The following is a 26,381-nucleotide window of genomic DNA, read 5'->3' on the forward strand; positions in this document are numbered from 1 at the left end:
TTTTTCACAATTAATTTATCAATTAATCTCCATGTCGCTCAAAAAATCTCTATACAGTGATGATTCCCCGTGGCAATTAGAAGATCCCCATACTGTTTGAAAGGCCCAAGGTAAATTAGTAAATGTACAAGAGAAATCGAGTCCCAGAAAGTTAATGACATGACAGTCTTCTCGTGTTTTTCTTTACATCAAAATTTGTTTAGGGGTTATAACTATACCCTGCATTTGACTTAAACCCCAAAATTTAAAAGAAAAGAATGTTGCGTACTGAACATTTGAACCTTACAGACCTGGCTCAAGGAATTGTGGTTGGGAAGCAATCCGGGGCAGGTATACCAAGTCCACGTACGAGCCATGTGATGCAAGTGAAGATGAGCCTGTTTCCAAGGAGTGGTTTTCCAGCATTGAATTCCAGTGACTATCTCGAATCTTTGTAAACACTTTCGATTCCCCAAAGCCCAAGAGCCCATGATGCGGGCTCCCCATATCATGCTTGTGAACCAAGTCTTTGTGAGTATCTTTTAAGGACATCAGCTGCACACAAGGGGGACCAGTGTTCCCCAACACCTCATGGGCATCTCGAGCATTTGCTATTCCCATAGAAAATGTGTGAGGATCTGTGGAAGAGATGGGCTCACCGAGTAAGTGTAATGACAGTGCATTGAGTGCTTGTTGTTCTGAGGCATGGTGATTGGAGAGGAAGCTGCACTGTCCAAAGGGGTCCATTCGTTCACCTGCCTGGGAGGGCCAGCTCTGAGAGATGGAAATTCTTGAACTCTCTTGTGAGACATGCAGATTCATTGATTCATTAGGTACTTCGCATCTGCCATTCTCATTTGGTGGTGCCTCTTCTGTCTCACTACTGCTGCTGCTTTCGTTCAAACCCCTTGTGTCAATCACTGGATGAAACACAACACGCTAAAAGCAATAAGACTCTACGAATAAGACATTGCAGGCACACCCTTTATCGTAAGCGGACTTGGACAAACAAATAGCTAGTCTCTTTTGAGTCTTTTTTAGTATTTTCCATGGCTCAGTATTTCATGGATTTCTTGTACTACTTTCGGTCTCATAGACCCATTGGTCTTATGAAGACATTAATATAACTCTCTCTCTCTCTCTCTCTCTCTCTCTCTCTCTCTCTCACACACACACACACACACACACACACATGCATCTGCACCCCATCTTCCTAGAGCACTAGATGGATCTTGACAGAAATGTGGGCCTGTGGCTTTAGACCAGCTTTCGAGGACAGATTTGCAGCCAGCCTATTACGAGCTTGGGACCACCTCAGGGCAGCCCTCCAGCAGTTTGTTCTGGCAGCCTCTGAGGAGCGTCTTCGACAACCCTTGATTTGGAACCCCCTGATCTGTTTACCTAGTGGTCACATGCTAGGGGCTCGGCCTCATGTATCCTGGGGAGCTTTGAGCACGGCCCTGCTAGGTTCCTTGGAGATTGGCTTTGCATTCAGACAGCTTCTGCCAGTGGCTCAAGAGAGAGGCCTGACTAGGATCCAGGGCAGAGAGTATAACCGGCCTTCTTTTCTAATCTTTTGGGCCCTCTAACCCAAGAATACTAACCCTATGGGTAGCATTAGGTAAGTAACAATTAATGTCTTCAAAAGACCCAATGGGTCTATGAGACCAAAAGTAGTACATCAAGTCCATGGAAAAGACAAAAACAAACTCAAAAAGAGACTAGCTATCTGTCTGTCTCAGCATCATGATGATCATGTGTAAGGTCACATATGTTGATCCCACACAGTTAAATCCCCCTCGCCTCTTCAAAAAAAGGACGGGTACTGGAGAGCTATTTTTTCTACCACATCACGTGTCTCAGCCATTGCAGGGCTACTTTGTAACTTTGTAATATGGCCCGTTGTGTTACATGTTTTCTCATATGATGGATTTATCTAGGGAGCTAGCGTGCTTTCATTTTTTATATAAAAAATGACACAATCACTTCATGGATTCATTGCAACTTTGTAATATGGCCCCTTGTGTTACATGTTTTCTCAAATGATGGTTTTATCTAGGTAGCTAGCGTACTTTCATTTTTTATATAAAAAATGACACAATCACTTCATGGATTCATTGCAACACTTTTGCTCTCATTGACTTCTGCGTCTCTCTCTCTCTCTCATATTCCCATAAGCTCTACCTGTATTGTACTCTCACTTGTGTCCACATGATCACTATAGGCCATCGAGCTCGCCCAACGGGAAGGCTTTCTCTAAAGTGGCACCTAGGAGGCGGAGTGGCTGGGGTGGCTCTAGTACTGTCATGTGCACTGCCTGGTCCATCCTCTGTCAGTACAATGTTAAGGGTTTATGACACCATGGTAATACACAAAGTACTGCCAGCATGTGTTAGCATGGGGGGACAACACAAAGTCATACGTGATTAGCTATTTAGACCGATAGCGATAGTTAGAATAGCAACCAAGGGCTCCCCAAACTCGGTTGTAGGGGCAGATATCCCAGCCAGGAGGAAATCCTTCAGAAAGTGCCCACGACTGAGTAAAATCCCACGACTGCTGAAAATAGCTGTCGGCCAGCTCCAGATGCCCCACGCCTAGACAGAACAAGTCGGCCAGCACTCCTACAGCCCACAACTGATACAGATGCAGTCGGCCAGCTTCAGAGTGCTCCTGGCATCAACTGGCAGCCCTCCAGCCACTAGAAAAAAATGGGAAAAATAGGGAAAAAATACGGGGAGTGTGGAAAAATGATATACAGGCAGGCACACCCACAACAGAGGCCCTGGTGTATACAAATAGACAGGAGATGACTTCTAACACCCCCTCTCAGCTCCTGGCTGTGTAACCAACCCCAGGGAGCTGGAGTGCCGCCTGAGCGTAGCCTGAGGTAGAGACTTCGTGAAGAGGTCCGCCGCATTGTCCTCCGTCGAACAATAAAGTAGCAAGATGTCACCCGCCAAGATCTTCTCACGAACAAAGTGATACTGTATCTCTATATGCTTGGTCCGGGCATGGAAAACCGGGTTCCGAGCAATAGCTATACAACTCTGGTTATCACACTGGATGACTGTGGGCTCCCTCTGTGGAAACCCCATCTCGCCTAGCAGCCTCCGCAGCCATACAACCTCACAGGCAGCACCACAAGCAGCCCGATACTCTGCCTCTGTCGAAGAAAGGGCAATAGTTGGCTGCTTCTTGCTGCTCCAAGAAACCGCTCCTGAGCCGAGGGTAAAAGTGTATCCTGAAGTAGATCTCCTCGTGTCTGGATCTCCTCCCCAATCTGAGTCACTCCAACCTTGGAGCTTGACTCCATTCCCTCCTGTGTAAATGAGTCCCAGATCCTTCGTACTCTGCAGATACCGCAAGATCCGCAATCCTGCGTCCCAATGAGTCTTCAATGGCATCTGCATGAAAGAGCTCAACAGCCCCACGGAGAAGCTCAAGTCCAATCTGGTGTTCAGCAACCAGATCAATGAACCAACCAACTTCCGGTACTGCAAGGCATCAACTGGCTCACAAGGATCTGTAACGGTTAACTTTGTGTTCGGGTCCATCGGCGAAGTAATAGACTTGCAGTTCTCCATCCCAAAGGCCTCAAGCAACTCATGAACATACCGCTGCTGAGAGACGAAAAACCCCCTCTGGGTTCTGCCAGATCTCCAATCCCAAGAAGAAGTGGAGTAAGCCTAAGTCGGTCATCTCAAACTCCCTTGACAAGGCAGCCTTCGTCACTCCAATGTGCTCCACATGACTGCCGGTGAGAATGAGATCATCCACATAAAGGATGATGAGTGTGACCATGCCGCTTTCCCGAAAGAGATACAGGTTCGGATCTGCAACCGATCTCTGGAATCCAGTCCGAATAAAGAAGGAATCAGTTTTCTGATTCCAAGCCCTCGGAGCCTGCTTAAGACCATACAAGGCCTTACGTAACCTGTAAACCATCCCTTCCGATCCTGGAACAATAAAGCCTGGAGGCTACTCAACGTACACCTCCTCCTGCAGATCACCATTAAGGAACGCCGATTTTACATCCATCTGGTACACGGGCCACCTCTGAGAAGAAGCAAGGGCAAGAACGGTCCGAATCGTGGTCATCCGCGCTGTCGGTGCAAAGGTATCGATGCCTGGCCGCTGAGCATAACCCTTAGCCACGAGCCTGGCTTTGTGTTTGTCCACCGACCCATCAGCCGCGTACTTGGTCTTAAAGACCCATTTGACACCAATGACTGACCGCTTCGACGGCCTCGGTACCAACTCCCAAGTGTTCTTCTTCTCGATGGCGTCAAGTTCCACCTGCATGGCTTCCCTCCAAGTATCCTGTGAAAGGGCTTCCTTTACGGAAGTGGGCTCTTTATCCCGCATGATACGAGACATAAGAGCATAGTTCACCTGAAGAAGCTCCGCCGTGTTGCTTTTATCTCGAACTCGATGTGATCTTCAAGGGCCGTCCTCTGTGGTCCACTCGGAGGGTAGCTCCGTGACACCTGACTCCCGAAGGGTGTCTAACAACCACCTAGGTACTCGAACATATCGTGGAGCCTCCTGTGATCGCGGGGGCTCAACTCCAGCTGCGGGCTCAACCTCCTGTGATGACTGAGGTGGATCAACTGGAGTGGTAGACTGGGAATCATCATCAGACTCTGGATCTCCAAGAAGTGGCGGCTCCTCGACAGTGGATGCTGGAACATGCTCGTCAAAGACCACATCCCGGCTGACAACAATCTCGTTCCTCTCTGGATCATACAACCTGTATCCCTTGGAAAGAGAGTTATACCCCACAAATACCAGCTTGCGGGACTTGGAGTCAAGCTTCCCCTGTTGGGGTAAAGGCATTATGCCCACCCTTATAGTGTGTACAAGCCCATAAGTTATAGTACATAGTACACTTAGTACTTTTAATGTACTAAGTGCACTATGTGTACTAGTGCAATATACATGTGTGATAGGGGAGTCACACACTCATGCCTCATGAGTTGACTTATCCCCACAACTCTCTCTCTCTCTCTCTCCCTTGCTTCTCTGTGTATGTCTCCCATGAATGAACTCTAACCCTAACTATTTCTCCCCATCAACTGGTATCAGAGCCTAGAAGGCGGTGCTATTCATCTCTTCTCCTTGATAGCTGAACGAGCTGCTTGCTTTGCTGCTGTCATACTCTGTGGCATCAACACTCGCAGCAAGGCCTGCAGGGCATCAACACTCGCAGCAAAGCCCTTTAGTGTGAGCAGCTTGTATCAAGGTCACAGTAGCCAGGCGGGCGTTGAGCCATTGGCGAAGGCAGCAGCCCTAGGCGACCTGTAGCGTGGCTGAGGCAGCACACGTCCATACTCAGGCGGACACGGAGGCTGGTGAGCGAGTAGAACGAGCAGCGATGAGCATCAGGAAGGCGACGTCAACAAGTGCTGCTAGGCGAAGCTAGGCGGACAGGCTGACGGGCGGACAGGCTGACGGGCGGACCTTTTGTCCTTGCTGTCCCAAAGCGTAACAACGCTTACGACCAGCAGCGCTCGCAGCAGGTGAGGTAGCGAGGAGGCCAGCGAGGAGACGTCCACGAGGAGAGCTATGCAACCTAGCATCCGTACACGCACAGCAATCTGAAGGCCTGCACGTGGGAGAAAAGCTCCACCACTCCTCTGTGTGAGATTTTTTTGAGAGCTTTTCAGCAAAATTCTGCATTTGCCCATCGCCAACCCCACAGTGAGGAGTTTTCATCAGCACAACCTCTCCTGCAACAACAGCATCTGCAATCATCATTCAGCCTGCAAATTGAAGAAAAAAATCAAAAAATTACAAGGTATTTTCCTCAATTTTTTTTTGGGATTTGCAATTGAGCAAGTACAATCAACAATTGAGCAGGTACAGGTGCCCAATTGCTCAATTTTTGAGCAAAATTGGCAAAATTGGGTGACATTGGTCACAATCAGGATAAATTTGCAAGAAATTGGTCAAATCAGGATCAATTTGCAGGAAATTGGTCAAATCAGGATCAATTTGCAGGAAATCGGATGTCGAAATTTGGGGCTTTTGATGTAATTGTGCAATTAAGCACTCATACATGCTGTATGATGTGAAAAATCGCACATTTGGGCAAAATTGCAGCAAATTGCAGTGCAAATCAAGGGGCTTTTGTGCCGATTTGGTTGATTTGCATGCAGGCGATCGCATTTGATGCTGTGGATAATGTGCTGATGCTTTACAAGCACTCAATGTGCCTGTAAATCAAGGGGCTTTCATGTATTTGATGTATATGTGGCCAGGGGGAAGCATCGTGAACACTCTGGATGCCTTCATGTGCGTCAATGTACCATGTATGATCAGAAATTGATCTTAAATCAAGGGGCTTTTCAAGTTTGAATGCTTGTTGACCTTGGCAAAACAGCAGGCAAGACATTTATGCCTTGAATCCTCAAAAATCAGCTTGCAGTCAAGGGGCTTTTGCCCAATTTCTGTTCGGGACTGTTTTATGCAGTGTACAGGACTGTAAAAGTCTGATTTTCACTCATTTGGACAGCCAGGAGAGCATTTATTGCTACTGTACCTGCTGGTACAGATTTGGCACATCTTTGTGCATGTTTTGGCATGGCTGTACACTGTTTTGAATGACCAAAAGATTCAATTTCAGCTGCTGAAATTGCCGGTACAGGTTTGGTACATCATTGGTGAGTGCTTAGTACTGCTGTACAGTACTTTGGAAGGGCAAAAGAGCACATTCAAGGTGCTGTCCAAAATCTGCAGCAACCAGATTTTGGTGTTTTCATCACAAAAAGTGGGAGAAAAGTTGCATTCTTGCTTCCGCAGTGGGAGATAAAGCTTGGGAGAAAAACTGTGAGCACTTTGTGTGCTTTTGGTGCAGTATTGCACATTTCGCAGGGAGTCAGGCATTGACAGGTTGCATTTTGCTATGGCAACCACAGGTGAGAGCTCTTCATTGCTTCACATCAAGAAGCTTGAAGGCTCGCATAATTATGATATTTGGCAAACCCAGTGCTACAATGTGTTGCTCCAGAAAAAGCAGCACAAGCCTATCAAAGAAAGGGGTATAATGCCCGCTTCTCTTACTGCTGAAGAGTGGGAAGATATGGATGAGCTGGCAAGATCTACTATCATGTTGTCTGTGTCAGACTCATTACTTTTCAGCATTCGTGAAGAGAAGACAGCTTGGGAAATGTGGCAGAGATTGCAGGACTTGTATGCCCAACAAAGTGCCTCAAGCAAAGTGTATTAGTGGAAGAAACTCATAGGTCTTCAGATGAAGGAAGGGGCGTCTATGACAGCCCATCTCAATGAGTTTAATGGTATTGTCAGCCAAGTTATAAATCAAAAGTTGGCAATGGACGATGAGTTCAAAGCCACTTTTTTGTTATGCACTTTGCCAGAGAGTTGGGACACATTCAGGACAGCCACTAGCAATTCGAATGCTATGCTGTCATATGCAGATGTTGAGGGTGCTCTTCTTCAAGAAGAGATGAACAGGAAAAACAACTCTGTTGGAAAGTCCAATGCAATGAATGCACGTGGGAGATCCCAGCAAAGGGGGAAAAGCCAAGAAAGGGGAAGGAGCAAGTCTCGCTCGAAAAAGGATTTGGAATGCCATTATTGTGGCAAGAAGGGACACATTAAAAAGCAATGCTACAAATGGAAAAATGATCAAAAAGAAAAGGGAAAAGGCAAAGACAAAGATAAAGATGAAGCCAAAGATGTAAAGCCAAAGGGCAAAAGTGGAGTCAAGATCGAAGAAATCAATGTGTCACATGCAGGTGGCAGTGAGGATGAGGTCCTCTTTACGTCTTCACTTGATGCCCATTCACTTCTTACAGGTGGTCATGGTATGCACTCATGGATCATTGATTCAGGTGCCTCCTTTCATGTCACAGGTTGCAGAGACTTGTTTGTCAGGTACACTGCTGGCAATGAAGGAGTGGTTTATTTGGGTGATAACCATGCATGCAAAATTCTTGGCAGAGGTGATGTGAGGCTTGTATTTTCAGATGGCTCACAGCTTATGCTCCATGATGTCAGGCATGTGCCTGAGATCAAGAAGAATCTGCTTTCTACTGGACAGCTTGATGATGCTGATTATGTTACCACATTTGGTAGTGGAAAGTGGAAGATTAGTAAGGGCTCACTGGTTGTTGCCAGAGGCTCTAAGGTGGACACTCTTTATTTCATGCATGCAGGTGTTTGTCACCATGCTAATGTAAATGCAACCGAGCTGCCGGAAATCTCTGTGGCATAGCCGGTTGGGACACATGAGTGTCAAAGGAATGGAGCAATTGTCTCGTTTGGGTTACTTGCCTTCTCTAAAGTTTTCAAGTTTTCAGTTTTGTGAGCATTGTATATATGGTAGGCAACTACAGTGTCCCCACAAGAAAGCTCTTGGACAGAAAGATGCTCAGTTAGAGCTTGTGCATACAGATGTATGTGAGATGCCTCAGCTTTCTTTGGGAGGGGCAAAATACTTTGTCTTTTATAGATGATGCCACACGCAAGGTGTGGGTTTATCCTCTTCGTTTGAAGAGTGATACATTCTCAGTGTTTCAGAAGTTTGTTGCTCTTGTTGAGAATCAAACTGGCAAAACACTGAAGGCTTTGCGTTCCGACAATGGTGGAGAGTATATGTCCAAACAGTTTCAGGACTTTTGTGATGCTAAAGGCATCAAGAGGGAGCTCTCTACGCCTTATGATCCTCCACAAAACGGGACAGCAGAGAGGATGAACAGGACCATACAGGAAAAGGTCCGTTCTATGTTGTCACATGCTGCATTACCTCATGGTTTCTGGGCTGAAGCTGTTATGACAGCCGTTCACCTTATTAACAGGTCACCTAACACGAGGCTTGGTGGAAAAGTGCCAGAAGAAGTATGGACAGGGAAGCCTCCGTCGTACAAGCACTTGAGAGTGTTTGGTTGCGTTGCGTACGTGCACATACGCAGGGAAATGCGCACCAAACTTGATCCTAAGTCTCACAAATGCATATTCCTAGGATATGGTGACAGAGGTGAAATGGGGTATAGACTTTGGGATCCCATGAATAGAAAGATCATACGCAGCAATGATGTCATTTTTGATGAAACATGCATGTATAAGGAGCCTGCAAGGCAACAGGAGCCTGGCAGAGTCATCTTTGATGATGATGGACATCATGGACAACAACAAAGGGCTGTAAATCAGCCATTACAGCAGGAAAACCAGCCCTTAAATGGTGCTGAAAATGGTCCAAATGGACAGCCAGAGATGGCAGAAGATATCCCTATGGATATACCACAGTTAGAGGAGATACCGGGCATGATTTTTCAGCCTTATGGCATGGAACAGGAGCCACCAATGGGTGATATGCAGGCTGGACAGCAACCTGCAAATGATGGTCATTGGGTACGGAGGTCCACAAGACCCTCCAGAGCCCCTGACAGGTTTGTTCCAGGGGTTGACTATTTGATGCTTACTGACTGTGGGGAGCCCTCATGTTATAAAGAGGCTTTACAGAGGGCAGACAAAGCTCTATGGGAGCGTGCCATGAAGTCAGAGATGGATTCTCTGCATAAAAATGGAACTTGGAAGTTAGTGCCTTTGCCTGCAGGCAAGAAAGTTTTGCCATGCAAGTGGGTATACAGACTCAAAGTTGCACCAGATGCAAAGCCAAGATACAAAGCCAGGTTAGTGGCTAAGGGCTTTAAGCAGGAATATGGTGTGGACTTTGATGAGATCTTCTCTCCAGTGGTCAAAATGACCACACTTAGAGCTGTGTTAGCTTTGGTTGCACATGATGATCTGGACTTGATTCAGATGGACGTGAAGACTGCTTTTCTTCACGGTGATCTTCATGAGGAGATATATATGCAGCAGCCAGAGGGTTATGCAGTAAGTGGAAAGGAGAAGCTTGTATGCAAGCTGAAAAAGAGTCTTTATGGGCTCAAACAGGCACCAAGAGAATGGTATCATAAATTTGATACATTCATGAAATCACAGAAATTCAGGAGAAGTGACATAGATCACTGCTTGTACACCAAGAAAGCTTTGGATGGCAGTCTATTGATTCTCATCTTGTATGTTGATGATATGTTGATTGCCGGGAAATCTCGTAAAGAGATGGATGCCTTGAAGCAGAGGCTGCATCAAACCTTTGATATGAAGGATTTGGGTGATGCAAATCACATCTTGGGTATGCGGATACTTCGGGACAGAAATCAGCATGTGTTGTATTTGTCTCAGAAGGAATACATTGGCAAAGTCTTGCAGAGGTTCAATATGGACGGGGGGAAGAAAGCTAGTACTCCTTTGCCTCCATATGTGAAACTCAGTGCTATGGACAGCCCACAGTCAGATAGAGACAGGGCTGATATGGCCAAGATTCCGTATGCTTCAGCTTGTGGCAGTCTCATGTATGCCATGGTTGCTACTAGGCCGGACATTGCATTTGCAGTGGGAGTGGTTTCTAGATACATGGCCAACCCTGGCAAGAAGCATTGGGAAGCAGTGAAAGGTGTCATGAGATACCTGAAGGGCACACAGGATTTGTGCATTTGCTTTGGCAAACAGGATGCATTAGTGCATGGTTACACGGATTCGGATTATGCCGGTCATCCAGATAACCGGAAGTCTACTACCGGTTATGTATTTACATTCATAGGAGGTGCTGTGTCATGGATATCCAGGATGCAGAAGTGCACTGCCTTATCTACTACAGAGGCCGAGTATATTGCAGCCACAGAGGCTTGCAAGGAGGCATTATGGCTATCTCGGTTAGTGGTTGATTTGGGTTATACAGGGGATATTCCATTGTTGCATTGTGACAGTCAGAGTGCCATCCAGTTGGCAAAGAACCCTGTCTTTCATGCAAAGACAAAGCATGTGGATGTGAAGTATCACTTCATTAGAGAGGTGATAGAGAACAAGCAAATTCAGCTTGTTAAGATTCATACGGATGACAACCCGGCTGATCTGTTGACAAAGAGTTTGCCTACGGAGCGGTTTGCTCATTGCAGACACTTGATGGGCATTGGATGAGGCCAATTTCAGCCTTGATATGGCCTTGTATATTATCATGTACATGCTGATTTTTTCTTTTCCTTTCCTTAAGGGCACTTTGCCTTTAAGTGGGAGGTTGTTGGGGTAAAGGCGTTATGCCCACCCTTATAGTGTGTACAAGCCCATAAGTTATAGTACATAGTACACTTAGTACTTTTAATGTACTAAGTGCACTATGTGTACTAGTGCAATATACATGTGTGATAGGGGAGTCACACACTCATGCCTCATGAGTTGACTTATCCCCACAACTCTCTCTCTCTCTCTCTCCCTTGCTTCTCTGTGTATGTCTCCCATGAATGAACTCTAACCCTAACTATTTCTCCCCATCATCCCCCTCTGCTTCTTCGGAATATGTACATACGCGTCACTCCCAAAGACACGGAAGTGCGAGACATCGGGTTTCCTGCCAAAATATGCCTCAAATGGAGTCATATGGGGTACAGAAGTCGTCGGAGAGCGGTTAATGGTATGGACAGCTGTTGCCACAACCTCACCCCAAAGTGGACGAGGAAGATCACGATGATCCAGCATGGTCCTCGCCATCTCCACCACAGTCCTGTTCTTACGTTCAACAACTCCATTCTCCGAAGGCGATCCGGTATTGGCCAATTCCCTCTTGATGCCATGATCTGCACAAAACGGGAAAAATACAGTCGAGGAGAATTCCCCTCCTTTGTCAGCCCTGAGAGTCTTGACCTGAAATCCAGACTCTTTCTCCACCATCACGTGCCAATCCTTGAACCGAGCAAAAGCCTGGTCCTTCTGTGAAAGAAAGTAGACCCACGTGAATCTGGTACAATCATCAAGAAGCAGCATGAAGTAGAGAGATCCTCCCAAGGATGATATCTGCTGTGGTCCACACAAGTCAGTGTGAATCAACTCCAAAGGTTTCGAAGCCCGCCTGGAAGCCTGCTTCGGAAAGGATTCCCTGTGCTGCTTACCACGTATGCAAGAACTGCAGCGTCCTTGCCTACTACCAACATCTGGCAAGCCAACCACCATCTGGTCCCGGAAGGCGCGCCGCAAAGCATCCACATTTAAGTGGCCAAAACGAAAGTGCCACAAATCTCCGACCTGAGAGCCTGTCAGTGAGGAGAGTGCAGAGAGCTTGTAGATGCCGTTCTCCACACCCCCTTCCCAAACAACTTTGCCTGTCTCACGGTCCCTTAGAGCAACTGAATGCTCCTCAAATTCCACCCGAAAGCCAGTCTTGCATACCTCATGCACTGACAAAAGATGAAAGCCCAGAGCAGGGACATAAAGAACACGGGAAGCATGCTTGCCCCCCTTGCCGTCGGGAATGATCTCCATCCGGCCCTCACTATGAATCGGAATAGTGGAGTTATCGCCAATAAAGATACGACCTGACTGCCGTTTCAGATCCAGGAAGAAGTCACGGGATGGAGTCATGTGCCTGGAAGCACCACTGTCGAGAATCCATTCCCGAGTATCCTTTGCGGTGAAGCCAACTGCCTCCTCGCTCGAAGACGATGAATCATCGGAGTCCACTATCTCCAAGTGCACTAATGCCGAAGTCTTCGCAGCGCTGAGGCTGAGGAATCAGCACTCTTCCCTGTCCGCTTAGGGCACTTCCTCCAGTAGTGGCCTTTCTCGCCACAATCATTACAAGATCTTTCGGCCTTCAGCTTCTCTCGTTCTGGATCAGGCTTCTTCTCAGAAGACTTCTCCGGTGAAGCCTTCCCTTTGCCCTTGTTGGTATTACGGCCTTTCGACCGTTGGCCAGTTAAGGCCTCCGAACCTCCGCCGTGAGGAGGGTTCGTGAAACGTTCCTCCTGGTCCAAGACCATAGGCACAAGCTCCTCCCAAGTAATGGTGCTGAGCCTGCCACTCGTGATCGACGAGAAATAGAAAGCAGAATACTGACCAGGCAAGTGGGAAAGTAACGTGATGGCCATATCTTCGGATGATATCTCTTTCCCAGCTTGAAGGACTTCCTGCTGAAGGGCCTGCAGCTTGTTAATGTGTTCCCGCATCGTTGAAGACTTTGCAGGGTTCATAACCCGCATCTGCACTTCCAAGGATATCCGCTTTATGGGTGACACCCTGTTGTACAAAGAAGCCAAGTGCTCCCATATGCCTCTCGCCAGCGTCATGTGCTTCACATGGTTGATCACCTGTGGTGTGCAATTGAGGAATATAAACGACCGGATCCTGGCGTTGACACGGTCCCACATTTGTGCCTGTGCCTCTCGGTCCTTCCTCGTCGATAATAACTCCCCTTTCTCAGCTTCCGGCCTTGGCACACCTTTGATAATAAAATCAGCAAGATCATATGACTCCAGAACTGACTCCATCATGACCTTCCAGATGCCATAATTGGACCCGTCCAACTGCCGATCCACTGGGAACGTGGGGAGAGTCGGAATCTTCACGTGCTTCTCTGCCATCTCGAGTAAATCCGCCATCTCGGAGAGTAACCTGAAAGGGTGGGTGGGTGGGAAAAATCTGAAAATCAGAAAATATGCAAGTGGCTGTCCAGCCCCTTTGCCCGCCTTCCTCTTGCACCTTCACTTCCCGTTCAGCCCGAAACAGTCCACCGATCAGCAACCTGTTGCTCCCCCTCTTGCTCAGAAAAACGCCCAAGATCTCCTAGAGCCTAGGGCTCTGATACCATGTCAGAATATGCAGCGGAAATGATATCCAAACTTGGGTAGACAAGAGCAAGTAGACTGCAGAAAATAATCAGCACAAGAAACACAGAGAGATGTGTGTAAACTCTTCTCTATACACAAGATCCCGGAAATACTGAATGAGAAAGTGGAGGAGGATGAGGGGCAATATATACAAACCCATGAGGGCAGTCGGCCAGCTCTAGAAAGTGCCCACGACTGAGTAAAATCCCACGACTGCTGAAAATAGCAGTCTGCCAGCTCCAAATGCCCCACGCCTAGACAGAACAAGTCGGCCAGCACTCCTACAGCCCACGACTGATACAGATGCAGTCGGCCAGCTTCAGAGTGCTCCTGGCATCAACTGGCAGCCCTCCAGCCACTAGAAAAAAATGGGAAAAATAGGGAAAAAATACGGGGAGTGTGGAAAAATGATATACGGGCAGGCACACCCACAACAGAGGCCCTGGTGTATACAAATAGACAGGAGATGACTTCTAACAAGCGTGTGGAAAGACTACATATGCACGTGCATTCATGTTTACATGCACAAACTTGTTATTGCATGACTTGTTTTCGTGTGTTTGCCTGCTATGACCTGCCAGTACACTGGACAGGAACACCCCCAGTGTACCATGTGTAACATGCGTTGCGGAAGCATGTCCATGATTAACACTAAGCAAAGAAGATTTAACGCTAATCCTATGTTTAGCAAAGACACAGAAGAGAAGGAGAGATAGACCTAATCTACTGTATATTGCCAAAACATGCTATATATACAATGATCTTGCTTATTCACAGCTTCATGATGCATACCAAGGATCCCTACAACCTCTACTTGCAATCGGCCAAGAGAAGCTCATGTTGATCCACCACTATGTCCTTGCTGCCTTGCAGACTCTAACAAATGAATCCTCTTGATCTTTGAATGATGATTCTAATGAATGCCTAATGATCCTATTTATAGGAAAAAAATATGAATTCGTAATCAAGTCGGTTTTGCCTATTTTTCCCACAAAACATTGTCCAAAAAGTCATATTTTGTGTCCAAACTATGCCCAAAAGGTGTCCAACCATTGGGCTGTCTTGGACACTTCCAGGAGCCTGTAGGGCTGCAAAAATCTGCTCTAAATCTGTCCCTGAATCTGCCCATATATTTGCTAATGAGAATATACATGTCTATGAGCATTGAGGTGAACGGATGCACATGACATCCCCTCTTGCTAAGCTTGGAGCACTGGGGTAATCCATACACCTTTGCTTTGATTCCGTTCTGGTACAATTGAAGATTGCACTTCATATCCATCGGCACAATCCCCAAGCTCTCTAACTTGGTCTTCAAGTTCTCTGGCTTGGTCTCTAGATCTTCTGAGAACTCCTCTAAAAATGTCGAGACGACCTCATCCTCCTCCAAATAGGATTTGGAGAGATCCACTCACACCTACCTGGCTGCTGCCCTGAACCCGCCTCCTCCAACCCGCCTAGCTGTTGCTGCAACAGTACCCGCCTTCTCACACCCGATTGGCTGCATCTGTACCCGCCTATAGTTCAGTGCCCGCCTGCTGCAGTTCTGTACTCGCTTGCAATCAGTATCCGCCTACTGCAATTTTGTACCCACTTGTGTGTTGTAGTTCTGTACCTGCCAGTTGCATTTGCTCTCACCTTTGTACCTGCTGGCTGCCACATCTGTACTTGCTGGTGGCCACGCCTGTACCTGCTATTTGCAACAATTAGTAGTACATTAAAAGGGGGCGGTCTTCTCTCCTCAGATCTAAATTTAAATCTTTATCAGGTATTTGTTTCTGATTTTCAAATTCAGATAGTATTAAAATTAAATGTTGTTTTTACAAGTCTTGTGTAGGCAAGCATCACCCCCAGTTGCCTTCACCATGGAAGGTCCCCGGGATGGTGATCTTTCCCGTGAGTACCCTGACCGCACCCTCACATTTAGAAGAGCCAATGAAGGTCATTAGGATATGAGGAAAACTGGGAGCAAAGCTTACTTTGGAGCACCAGGTATCACTCCCTCCGTGGTGTTTCACCATGCCAGGCGTTAGTACGGGCGTGCCTGTTGGTGCATGGTCCCAGAAGAGAGTGGGGAGCGGGTGTTCACCCAGTGCAGGTGGGAGACAGCCTGTGATTTGGTCTACTCCGACTACTGCTTCTTCATCGACTAAATCTTATTGTTTTTTTGTTGTATTCACTCCATGTTATGGAGAAATCTAGCCTTGGGACCCATGAACACTTGTACCAATAAATACTCCAAGAAATACAAACTGTATCGAGGGGGGAGGGGGGGGGACCCTTTCCGGCCCCAGTGATGGTGTCAAGTGTTCTTTGTCATTTCCAGTTTTAATATTGCAAATATTGTCCATTGTTTGTATTAGTTAAGTGATCTAAAAATGTGTATTTTTATCTTCCGATTTGTAGGCCTCCTGAAGGGAGCGGTCACACCATTTGGCCACCCAATTGGTCCACCCGTGTTTCCTGATTATGTATGTACATTGGACTAACGTCCATGGCAGTTGCATATGCCGAGAATTAATGCCACTCGAGTGATATTGTGGACTTGGCTTTCCGTTGGGACTTGTGCCTATGTGTACATGCCTAGAGGACTGGTATTCCATTGGGTCTGGCACATCTATTTTGGTATAGTTTCATGAACAAGGATTGTTCATACCAATGGTGCATTGCATAGCATCTTTATGTGCTTGCTTGCAATTGAAATTACATGTTGTTTTCATGCTTGCGTAACCAATGTGTAGTTCCGGGTAAGAGGACACCCGCCCGGGAACCATGCGTGTAACTGTCTGCAGACATGGTTATGTGGCATGTGACAGGTGGTAGGTATTGTCCATAAACCTAGCTTTAGGAATTAGCACAAATTTATAAGTGAATGTGTACACACTTCATTAAGTTTTGGGCTACCAAAACTCACTTATAAGTTATGACCAGCCCTATGTTTGCACGCACTGATGTCTCGAGACCTAGTGCCCACCGCCTAGACCTTATCCCCTTTGTACAAAGGGAGCAACCAGCCATGTGTCTACTCTAGCTTGCACCACAAGCCACTTGTCTCTCTACCTGACACCTAGAGTGGACAACTCACTCTCTTTCTTCTCTCTCTAGAAGTAGACGCCCCTTCATGAGGCCTCTTTGGCTGTATTTTCTGCACTTTCTCCTTCCCAAACCCATATCCAAGCTTGCTAGTGCATTTTCCAACCTTCCGAAAGTGTTTCTAGGTCTTCCACACACTCCCAATGATTGAAATTCAACAAAACAGCTCTTATTCTTGCTGTAATTTCTGGTCTTTTTGCTGAAAGCCCTAATTTCAACCCTCCTTTCTCAAGTTGAATCAAAGGGGAAGCTTTCCCAAGGTCCCCTTCATCCTCTTGAAGACTTTTGTCGCAAAGGATCGCGACAAATCGAAGATTTCAACACACCAAACGCTTCCATCGCGAAGACTTCCACTGTCACCAACTCTACTTGCAATTTGGTAAGCTTTGATGCTTAAATATGGAAACAAGCAGCAGGAGAGAGAAACCGGACTCCATGTTCACATACCCTATGTAGTGTTCTCTTGTCCTACGTGCTCTCTTGCAGATCGTTGCTACCATGTGTTGGTGGAACAATAGAGAGCAAATGGTAATGGTAAAGAGCATGGGTACCTGAGAGGGTAGTGTGGGTTGCAAGTCTACACCGACAACTACATTGTTTGCAATACTATTTTCATATGCATTGGTATGGAAATCTGGTCACAAATGCCCATGACACTATGTACTTGATTCTCCCAACTTTATTTGAGGGAGGGGCCTTCCGTTCCAGCTCACTGTGCATCTCTTTTCAATTCAGCAAATTACTTCTTGTATTAAGCATGTTGTCAACTAAATCTTGCTGTATTTAAGTGTATTGATTAGCATTGTGTTCAAGTTTCAACCAAGTCACATGTACTCCTTTGTAGACCTAACTTCCATTACTGCATGCTTGACCTTCCTGATGCTTTTTAACTGCTTGCGTTTACCTTGGTTGGACCTGTACACCCCTTATGACAATGCCCTTGTGGTGTACATATGACGCCCCTAGGGTGGAGCTGGGACGATGAAGGTAGGGTGGGTGCGGCTACTAGTCAAGGCATGACTACTAGTCTGGGCATGGGAGCTTTACATATTCTAACGTGAAGCTGTGGGACGTGCAGTGCTTGGTAATGTAGCTGCACCTGATGCTGTGATACCAATGTGACATAGTGGAAGCCTTCATGCCTTAATCACAGCCGTTAAGCACTCAGTAGGAACCTTAATGCAGATTAACATTGATAGACAAAGAGAAAAGAGAGAGATAGATGCTATAGAGTGTTCATTGTATTATGGTACAAAAAGGCGACACGAATGCCTATACAACTTCTTGGCCCTTGGCCTACCCAAAAGGATGACCTTTGGCCTTCTATTGACTTGTGACCTTCTATGAAAAGGAGGTATTTTGATACAAATGATGGCAATGCTTATATAGGCCCTAAATGAGTTCATCTTCATGCTGTCGGCCTGAATAAAATGCTCCACGATTTGCATATGTTGCGTTTTTGCTCACATGTGAACTGAACTGATGCCGACTGGACCTTCTTGCTTCCCGACTGGCCGTAGATGCCTTTGGTTGCCTAAATCTACTTATAAGGCTGTCCATGCCAAGGATTACATGTGTGGGGCAGCCATGTCCACGTGGGTGCACGAGACACCCAACAGACCAATCAGCACAGACAGTACTAGAGCCACCCTGGCCAGGTGTCACTCCCATCCCCTCCTCAAACAGAGGACTTATTACTGTTTTGAGAACTACACCACATGTCTAAGCCACCGCACAGCTGGTTTGTAACTTCGTAACATGGTTTTATCTAGGTGGCTAGTTTGTTTTCAATGATAACAGTTATTTCATAGATTCATCGTAAACAATTTTGGTCTCATAGACCCTTGGGTCTTTAGCAGAGTTAATATACATTTTCTTTTCTTTTCTTTCTCCAAACTAAGCACCCCCATTGCCGATCGGGTTAGCTCTTTCAGCCATGGGGGCCTAATTGCCCAAATGATCTACCTAGTCACAAGCTGCTACCCCTTGGTCACTTTGTCTTCAGCAGCTCTGTTGAAATATGATAATATCTCAGTAACAGCTCTCAACACCCAGTGCTCAGACCATTGCAACATCTCTTTGAAGTAGCTCCACGCATCAACTCAGATGGTCAGCCCACTGTTTCTGCACGGCTATAGGTAATTTTTTCCCATGATTAAAAAAGTTTTAATGATAAGAAAAAGTCTGTGTTCACAATATGAGGCCATTCCCTTTATAGGTGCAGCATTCCATATGAGGTAGCAGCTGATGATGTAGATGCAAAGCCAACAGCAGCAGCTGCACCACTATCGGCTCTAGGTGCAAGTAAGTGCAAGGGATGGAGAAGTACCAGCTTCAGGTGACATAATAAGCTGATTAAGGTTAGCAGTTGTGTACAGGAAGAAGCTACAAGCTAGCTGAATGATAGGACGTCAGCACTGATTAACCAACCAAACGCTCCACCTTTCGAACCATCTACTCCATTATGCATAGCATAGGCTACATGCTACAACATCCTCACTCAAATTAGAATAAGAGCCATTTGCATACAGAGATAGATACCAAATTTTCATAGATAAACCACTATACTGGATTTCTAACACTTCTCCGGTAATTAAGGGCAAATTCAACCATGATGAAGGCTTGCACTAAAGAGCAAAGCCAATCAAATGTGACTGGAAATCCAACAAACAAAAACTTCTATTTCAACACTTCTACCTTACAATTCATACTTCTACTTATTCTTCCAGCATCTGTCAGGGAAAATTTTGGACTTGAAGAGAACAGAGAGAAGTTCGTGCAAATCTAGAGGCACACACTTGATATGTTATCAGCTTGCTATATACAAAGTATACACTTAACATCTTAGAATGATAAGAGTGCATACCTGAACTGGGAGAAGCAGCAGTTGAAAATTGCAACTGAAAACCTCTGTGATGATGCCGAACTCCTGCAACTGGTGCCACATCATTGTGGCTAGGCACTGCACGTTGCAAGGGCTCATTCTTCAACCCCTCCAATGTAAAACTACTTTGAACATTCTCAACGGCACCATGATGAGGTGCTATATGTTGTAGAGCTTCATTCTGCAGCCCCTGAACTGCGAGAGGACTTTGTAAGCTGTCAACCACACGGACAGCAGTAGAATTTTGGAGAGGCTCATCCTGCAATCCACCCATTCTTAAACTGGTATGGTAATGCAGCATATGCTGCTGATCAATCTGCATGCTTCGGTTATCAAAAAAGCACGAGTCGACTATCCCACGGGTCTGCTCATTCAGTGTCTTCAGTCGGTCATCACACTGCAGCAGCTTTTCAAAATGGCGGTTCAGTACACCCACTGGGAACTGTACTGAGTGATGCCTGCAAAATCACAACACAATCAAAGAGCCTTAACCTAGTGTTTTTTATCATACAGGCCCACATGGATACGTTCTATCGTAAATTTTTATGCTAACAGATTAGAGTACAGATAAAAAGGATAAAGTTCTGCAAAAAAAACGGACCTGCATATCGTAGCCTGTCCATCCGTAAAATCCGACGTGGATTGCCACAATGTATGCTTTCGAGGTTGAGGATTTATTTCCCTAAAGAACATTGGAGGCCTTGACAGCTGCAATAAGAAGCCTTCCATGAACTTTTAGTGTTTCCACCAGTTATACCAGCAAGAGACTAATCAGTCCAATAACAGATATACATATATCTATTACCTCAATGTCAAAAACAGCTGGCTGGTCATCTGGAAAAATGGCTTTCAAAGCTGAGATGTCTGCCCACTGGACCTCCATCTTACTTTTGAGACCGCTGTCCAATACTTCCCACACAAGCTTGCGTTTCGCATAATAGCACTTCGCTACAAGATCACCATCATAGCGAGAGGTACACTGCAGCCAAGCAAAATGTAAAAATCACATCAAATGCCAAAATAAAGCACAACAAAGCCAATTCACCCCTACGTTTGACCGCAAACTTCAACCATAGCATTAACTTTACTAGCACACTATTATCAATCAAGCAGACATCTCTACTTCTAAAATAATGAAATAGAAGCTTTTTCTACATTGCTTTGAACTGAGGGCAGAATTGCAACACTTACAGCTACTCCACTTGGCAGACACACTTCTGTGTGAAGATCGAAAGGACAGCTAGAGTTCCAAAAAAGGCACAAAAAACAACTGGCACAATCTGTGAATCAAGCTATAGCCAAATGGGCTCAGAAATGCTAACAGGCTAGAGCCAATCACACTTCATTACTCTGATTGCTTAAAAAGAGAGCAGCTCAAAAACACTTGCAGAAGGAGACAAAACCTTGCAATCATGTTAGAACAGTGCTACAAATCACTTGGCTTACATGACCAGCTGTGCAACTTGCAATACACGTCTTGCATCCAAGTAACTTGGATCACAAAGCAGCCTTCGTTCTCTTGCAAGAAAAAAGAGTATGGAGGAGGGAGGGGAGAGAAGATGGAGCAGGAAAAGAAGGGGGGGCGAGAGGAAAGGGGGTGTTTAGGCTTTTTGTGTGTGTGTGTGTGTGTGTGTGTGTGTGTGTGTGTGTGTGTGTTGTTAGGGGTGTTATTGACGCTTATTGTTCACACATCCCCGCAACAACCAAGAGCACAAATCAGCATCAAGCACCTTACGCACATTCTAGCATAGAGCAATGAGCTCAGCAAAGGGTACCAGCCTTCAGTGTTGTCTTGTGAAGAGGGGGCAGAAGAAGGAAAGAGGAAAAGTATGTGCTCGTGTGTGCATGAGCATGCGCGCATGTGTGCTTTCTTAGGGGTGGGCGTGTTTATTAAAGCTTATCGTTCAATGTGCAGAAACACGCCCCCACAACAACCAAAAGCACAAATCAGCATCAAGCACATTCTAGCATAGAGCAGTGAGCTCAGCAAAGGATACCAGCCTGCAGTGATGTCTTGTGAAGAGGGGGCAGCAGAAGGAAAGAAATGGGGAAGGGGAGGGGGGATGGGAAAATATTTGCATTGAAACGTATTTCCAACAATATGAAACTTACAAAACCTTTTAAGAAACATTTTGTACATTTGAAGCGCATTTTTTGCTGTTTTAAAAATAAAAGAATTGTGGATCAAATTTCAGTCGGCGTCAACTGAACCTGTTTTTTGAACTTTGCACACCCATTCTTTCTTTGTGCTACCCGCAGTGGCTTGCATGCTGTCAGAACTGCTGTTTACGGCTTGTGCTTCCTTCTTTACGTCAAACAGTGACCCGGAGTGCTTATAAAGGTGTAATTTGCCGATTTTTTGCTGTAATGCATGATTTCTAAGATTTCATCCCTATGCTTAGAAACCGCAAGGTTTCAAAAAATCAATATTTTTCTAAATTATAAACATTAAAAAACCTTGTAGAAACCGCTAGAAACTTAGTCGATTGGCAATTAAACGTTTGCCAATTGCATGTCATGGTGTACCCCCGTATCTCTGCCTTCCCAACAACTGGTCTTATGGTGAAAATAGTACGGTTAAAGTAACCCCTATGTAGACGTGTGTGTGTGTGTGTGTGTGTGTGTGTGTGTGAGAGAGAGAGAGAGAGAGAGATTATATTAACATCTAGAAAGGACCCAAAGGGTCTATGAGAAGAAAAATGATGCATGTAATCCATGAGTAAACTGTATGTAAAAAAACATGAAAACAGGACCCACGTAAGTACAATCAAAGAGCTATTGGGAGCAAAAAGGGAGGTAAAATAGGGCTCATCACACAAAAGCTTCCAAAAAAAAGGGGTGAATCAAGTTTTATTAAAGCTTTTATCCTTGTTTTGAAGCATTGTTACGATGGGACTTGATACCTCGTGTGAGAGTTGCAATCTGCCTTCAATGGACACCATTTTTCTAATAGGAGAGTCTTTTCATGGTGGATTTTTTTTATTTTTATTTTTATTTTTTTTCTTTTGGGGCCCGGGTGTTTTGGGGGGGGGGGCGGGGGGGGGGAGTTTATTTTGGAGCGTTGATAGGAACCAGATTGTGTCAGCAGCTCAGAGGGGGCAGGAAGGAGAGAGAGATGATGATGATGATGATGATGATGATATATATTTGATATTACGTCCTTGGAGGCCGAATAGAGCCTATGAGACCAAAACACAAAAGTTTAGCACATGTGCATGAATAACTGTGTTGGCTGGTAGTGATATGAGAATTGGGGGAGGTAAAAAGTGTAGTCACCCTGTGCAAAGGAGTGTACATCATGCCGTGGCAGTCATGAAGCATGCAATCGACCGTCCCCTATCTAAGACCTCGATGATGTATGCTGCTAGGGCTATCATCCGACCTATCTAAGCCAGAAACTTTGCAATCGTGATGCGATCTGAGAAGAGCTGAGGAATCACACTCAAATGTCCACATGGGCATTGCAGTCTAGTAGGGCATGCTGCTCATCCTCAACCAACCCTATGCCGCAAGTGAGAGCATGTGTGGTCAGCAAGGGAGAAGGATAGTCCTAGGGGTGCCGACGCCCCATCTTGCTACATAGTCTCAGAGACACAACAGACTGCCCACTTGATTACTCCCTCCCACGACTATTTGGGGACGCTTATCACAAAGGCACAAGAGATGCTTCACCATTACCTCTAGAAGGCTTTCATCCACCAAGTGGTTATTAGAAATAATTTTAATTTCTTGTCTCCTTCATTGTCCATAATGATTAACATTTCATGAAGCGTTACTTTTCTCCCACCACACTATGAAGAATTCACCATGGTTAACACTGGGAGACTTTGAGTGCTTGGAACATTGGGAGACTTTTCTTATTGGTTCCTGCCACTGAGTGCTTGGAACAAATGCCCCATGACATTTTGTGAACATCGTGAAGAGTTTCTTTTTCTGCTGGTTTTCTTTGCATTCTCATACATTGTGCTTCCTTTTTGCTGGTTTTCTTTGCATTCTTGCCCATTGTGCTTTATGATAGTAGAGCTTTGTGGTCTAACGCTACATGTTAAGGTTTCTCTCTCTCTCTCTCTCTCACACACACACAACACACACACAAGCAACGAATATTTTATAATTACCTCCCATGTTCCAATCCGTAGCTTTGAAGCCGGAAAGTTCGCAGCTTTCAGCTTGTCCTTGTCAGCAGCAGATGCAAAATTACCAGGCCTGTTCATCTTTGCGCTTTGATCCAATCCATCGGAGCCATCATCCTCGTTATGTGCAAGCTTTCTCTGTATAAGGTCCAGCAAGGATGGGCTCTTTCTCAGATTTAGACCCAATGGACTGCGCTCATTCAAAGGATTGAACTGACATTCTAGAACAGTACTTTGTCCTCTTGTTGCCATGGGGCAATCCTCATCACCTATATGTTCAGGCATTTCCACATGCTCTAGAGTTACGGGTGATCCTTGGGTAGCAAAGAGCGGCATGGCCGGCATTTCCCTGCGTTGTGGAGACTGCATCTGCAATGACACCCATTAAGTATTGAGCATTAGAGGGGTCTGCAAAAAACAGCATCAGATGCCTTTAAAGCCAGCGTCCAATTCAAAAATACTTCTCTTGTCGCACCAAGGATGGGCAGAAACTGAAGACCGTTAAGCCAAAAACCTTACAGTTGCAATGCCCTGGTAAATATAGTTTTGCAACAAAATGCACTAGAATTGGATGAGGATTGAGAGGAAAGTGTTGCCTAATTTTGGGCAAAGGGGTAACATGGGACCGGTCACAAAAACGGTAATGCAATTGCAAGCATGCTCTGGTTAAAGCATGGCACGAGAGTCCCATCTTGGCCCAGTGAGAGATAGATGGCTGTCCAACTCCCACCAGTCCACAGGACATGGAAGCACTTTGTAACCAGCCTTCACTTACAAGGAAAAACACATGGGCAAGCAGATAATCACAGTTTACCTGCAGCAGCTGGCCTTCTTCAAACTTCGGCCTCTTGATGCTTGGCAGCTCCGTTTCTGAGGTAAAGAATAGCTCGCTTTCCACTTTGGGGACCCTGAACTCACTGATTGCGGCACCCGAGGTAACTGGCAGGGCGTTGAAGTTCACAGGCTTGTTGGTCTCAGATCCCGCCGTGCGATAACCAGGGTTAAACAGCGGAGGTTTGTCGAGATTCGGAGGAAGCTTCATGTTGCTGTATGATCCCATGTAACCAATGTTATGTTTTTCAGGGAAGAAAAACAGTCTCAGATCCTGCAATGAACCCTAACCATGATCGTTAGGACGCGGTCATAGATCCTGCAAGAAACCCTAGCCATCATCGAAACCCTAACCCTGACCCTAGACTTGGTCAAATCTGCAGAGCTTATAAAAAAGGGGGGAGGTATTGACGAGGGGGATGGCGACAAACCTGGACAAAAACATGTACACCGTAGTCACCGAAGCACGCCTCGTCGGAAAGCGGCGACAAGAACGCAGATGGATATGGCCCGCGAAACCTTGACCCTGATTCACTGCTCGGAAAGTCTTACTCTTCTGCTCAGAAAACCCTAATTCACTGCTCAGAAGGCCCCAACCTACAGCTCAGACAACTGCGCAGAAAACCCTAATTTCAACTAAGAAAACCTTTTCCCCTTCTCAGAAAACTCTAATCTTCGGCTTTGAAGCTCTGTTTCCTCTGTTAATTACACACCCTAATTCTTCTCCTTCTCAAAACCTATGTGCGCACCAAAATCTAACCTCCGATCGGGGGAACGGAACTCTGCATATATGCATGTCTGACTTGGATGCTGACGTTGGATCCCCATGGGCGGCCCATCCCATTCACAAAGTCTACTCCACGTCAGCTGTTTGGCAACAAGCCCCGCAGATTCTTAAATCATACTCATACAACCCCCTCAAGTGCGCATTAACTAATGCAAAAGCCACCCACAACACACAAAGAGAGGAGATGGATGAGTCTTTTATTATCATAGCCAACCCATGAGATGATCCATTTGATGCCACAGACATCTTGAACCCAAGATCTCTCGGTTGGGAGCCCAATTCATAAATTGACACTTCATGGAGAGGGAGAGGGAGAGAGAGAGAGAGGGAGCTTGATTGGTGCAACACTGTGATGGAGGCCCCCAAGCGAGACATGGAGAGAGGGTAGCCTCATGTCCTAGTGTGAGAGAGGTGAAGAAAACCTCCCCTGTAGAGGAAGGCTGTCTTGAGGTGTTGTGATGAGATTACGTTGCATTATTAAATGAGAGATATTTCGCAAACATAGGGGGGAGAGAAGGGGAGGTGGGGGAGGAAAAAAATGCATGCAACGTGTGGCAAAAGAACCCCTGCAGAATCATGCATAAATAGGTAGAAAAGCTTTATATTTTGTTTTTTTGTTTTTCGAGCCGAGGTCAGAGACGAGCATGCTCATCTCTGAGACTCAAGCAGAGAAACGCTTTTGTCATTAGCTTCATCGTCTCTGTCGTGATTGAGGACGGTTATACTTTCCTAAGGTATACCACACTAAAATGCAAATCTTGGTCCTTAATCGATTAAGTCAATTAATGTGCACATGGAGTTTCATGGGGGAGGCCATACTCATATGCATGCTCCATGGCCTCTTGTCGCATTTCTTAAGTGTGTCCATGGGTCTAGGGCAAGGAAAAGCTTTATACTTTCCTAAGGTATACCACACTAAAATGCAAATGTTGGTCCTTAATCGATTAAGTCGCTTAATGTGCACATGGATTTTCATGGGGGAGGCC

At 45.8% G+C, this 26,381-nt stretch overlaps 1 protein-coding gene across 1 annotated transcript; it reads right to left on the minus strand.

Moving 5' to 3' along the window:
• Positions 1–25,568, minus strand: LOC147624234 (uncharacterized). The gene is made up of 7 exons (XM_086819182.1): positions 25,040–25,568; positions 24,592–24,882; positions 23,763–24,146; positions 20,450–20,623; positions 20,246–20,352; positions 19,627–20,102; positions 1–899 (listed from the first exon to the last, which is right to left on the minus strand). Exons 2-7 carry the CDS (start codon positions 24,835–24,837, stop codon positions 283–285), a joined length of 2,004 nt encoding a protein of 667 aa, XP_086675308.1. The 5' UTR covers positions 24,838–24,882; positions 25,040–25,568; the 3' UTR covers positions 1–282.
• Positions 25,569–26,381: the final 813 nt, after the last annotated feature.

The sequence above is a fragment of the Cibotium barometz genome, chromosome 25 (genome assembly GCF_041138505.1).
Source record: "Cibotium barometz isolate CiBa-2024 chromosome 25, ASM4113850v1, whole genome shotgun sequence".
Lineage (NCBI taxonomy): Eukaryota > Viridiplantae > Streptophyta > Polypodiopsida > Cyatheales > Cibotiaceae > Cibotium > Cibotium barometz.

What these genes read in the sequence shown, in the direction of transcription:
- LOC147624234 (XM_086819182.1), bottom strand. Translation starts at nt 24,837, where the DNA reads ATGGGATCATACAGCAACATGAAGCTTCCTCCGAATCTCGACAAACCT. An exon ending in CAGCTGTTTTTGACATTGAG is followed by an intron (nt 20,353 to 20,449) that starts GTAATAGATATA and finishes TTCTTATTGCAG; the next exon opens with CTGTCAAGGCCTCCAATGTT. An exon ending in GGACAGGCTACGATATGCAG is followed by an intron (nt 20,103 to 20,245) that starts GTCCGTTTTTTT and finishes GTGATTTTGCAG; the next exon opens with GCATCACTCAGTACAGTTCC.